This window comes from Heterocephalus glaber, unplaced genomic scaffold (genome assembly GCF_053883595.1).
Source record: "Heterocephalus glaber isolate CG9 unplaced genomic scaffold, H.glaber_assembly_v1.0 deba00000896, whole genome shotgun sequence".
NCBI classification, from domain to species: domain Eukaryota; kingdom Metazoa; phylum Chordata; class Mammalia; order Rodentia; family Bathyergidae; genus Heterocephalus; species Heterocephalus glaber.
The window spans coordinates 172,310-173,576 of record NW_028258170.1 but is presented as its reverse complement, the minus strand read 5'-3'; the positions used below and the strand labels follow the sequence as shown (position 1 = coordinate 173,576).

Below are 1,267 nucleotides of genomic sequence, written 5' to 3'. Positions count from 1 at the left end.
TTCAAACTAATGAAAAACATACAATTCATCAACTATCTACTACTTAGGCCAAACCCCTAAAATAATCCTTCACTTTGTTTGAAAGAGCATTTTCTCTTTCATTATATTCATGTGTAATCTGATAAATGTATTAAATAAATGGCATAAATTCCATATTTTTCAGAAAAGTAACATAGATTGATGGGTGATATCCTGTTAGGAAGTCACAGTTTCATGATAGAGAATATGTATGTATTCAGTCCCCAAATTTAGAATTCTTTTCATATTTTTTTCTTTTCTCCTTGGCAGGTTAAGGGTTTCCAACCTGTGATTTCCCGACATCGGTTGAAACAATGCCACTAAATAACAATGTAACTGAGTTTATACTCTTAGGATTGGCCCAGGATCCTCTGAGGTAGAAAATGGTGTTCTTGATCTTCTCGATTTTCTATGTGGGGACAGTGGTGGGCAACCTGCTCATCATGGTGACCATCAAGCGTAGGCGGACTCTACGGAGCCCCCTGTACTTCTTCCTGTTCCATTTGTCCTTTGCTGACTCCTGCTTCTCAACAGCCACAGCCCCTAGACTGCTTGCAGGTACTTTTTCTGCCAGGAAAGTCACATCTTACAATGAGTGCATGACCCAAGTCTTCATGCTGCATTTCTTTGGCTGCCTGGAGATCTTCGTCCTCATCCTCATAGCCGTTGATTTCTATGTGGCCATCTGTAAGCCTTTACATTACCCAAGCATCATAAGCAGGCAAGTGTGTTTCCTCTTGATGGTCTTTGCCTGGGTGGGGTCTTTCATACACCCCACAGCTCAAGACCATCTTGGCCTGGAGGCTGCCGTTCTGTGGACCCAATCTCATTTGACCACTACTGCTGTGATCTGCAGCCCTTGTTGAAACTCACTTGCATGGACACGCACATGGTCAACCTGCTGGTGGTGTTGAACAGTGGAGCCATCTGCTCAAGCAGTTTCATTTTCCTGATGATCTCATACTTTGTCATCCTGCATTCACTGTGAAACCACAGTGCAGAAGGGAGAAAGAAGGCTCTCTCCACTTGCACTTCTCACTTCATTGTCGTTATCTTATTCTTTGGCCCCTGTGTATTCATCTATGTGTGCCCCAAGACCACCTTCCCCATGGACAAGATGGTGGCCGTGTTTTATACCATTGGGACCCTGTTTCTCAACCCCATCATCTACGCACTGAGGAATGCAGGGGTGACAAATGCCATAAGAAAGTTATGGCATATGAAAATGACAGCAGAAATCAAAAGGTGA

At 43.4% G+C, this 1,267-nt stretch overlaps 1 protein-coding gene across 1 annotated transcript; it reads left to right on the top strand.

Annotated features, from left to right (window-relative positions):
* The first annotated feature begins 332 nt into the window (after positions 1-332).
* LOC101715238 (olfactory receptor 4C11) lies at positions 333-1,267 on the top strand. The gene is given in 3 exon segments (XM_004852581.2): positions 333-803; positions 805-849; positions 851-1,267. Coding segments are annotated over 3 exon segments (933 nt in total).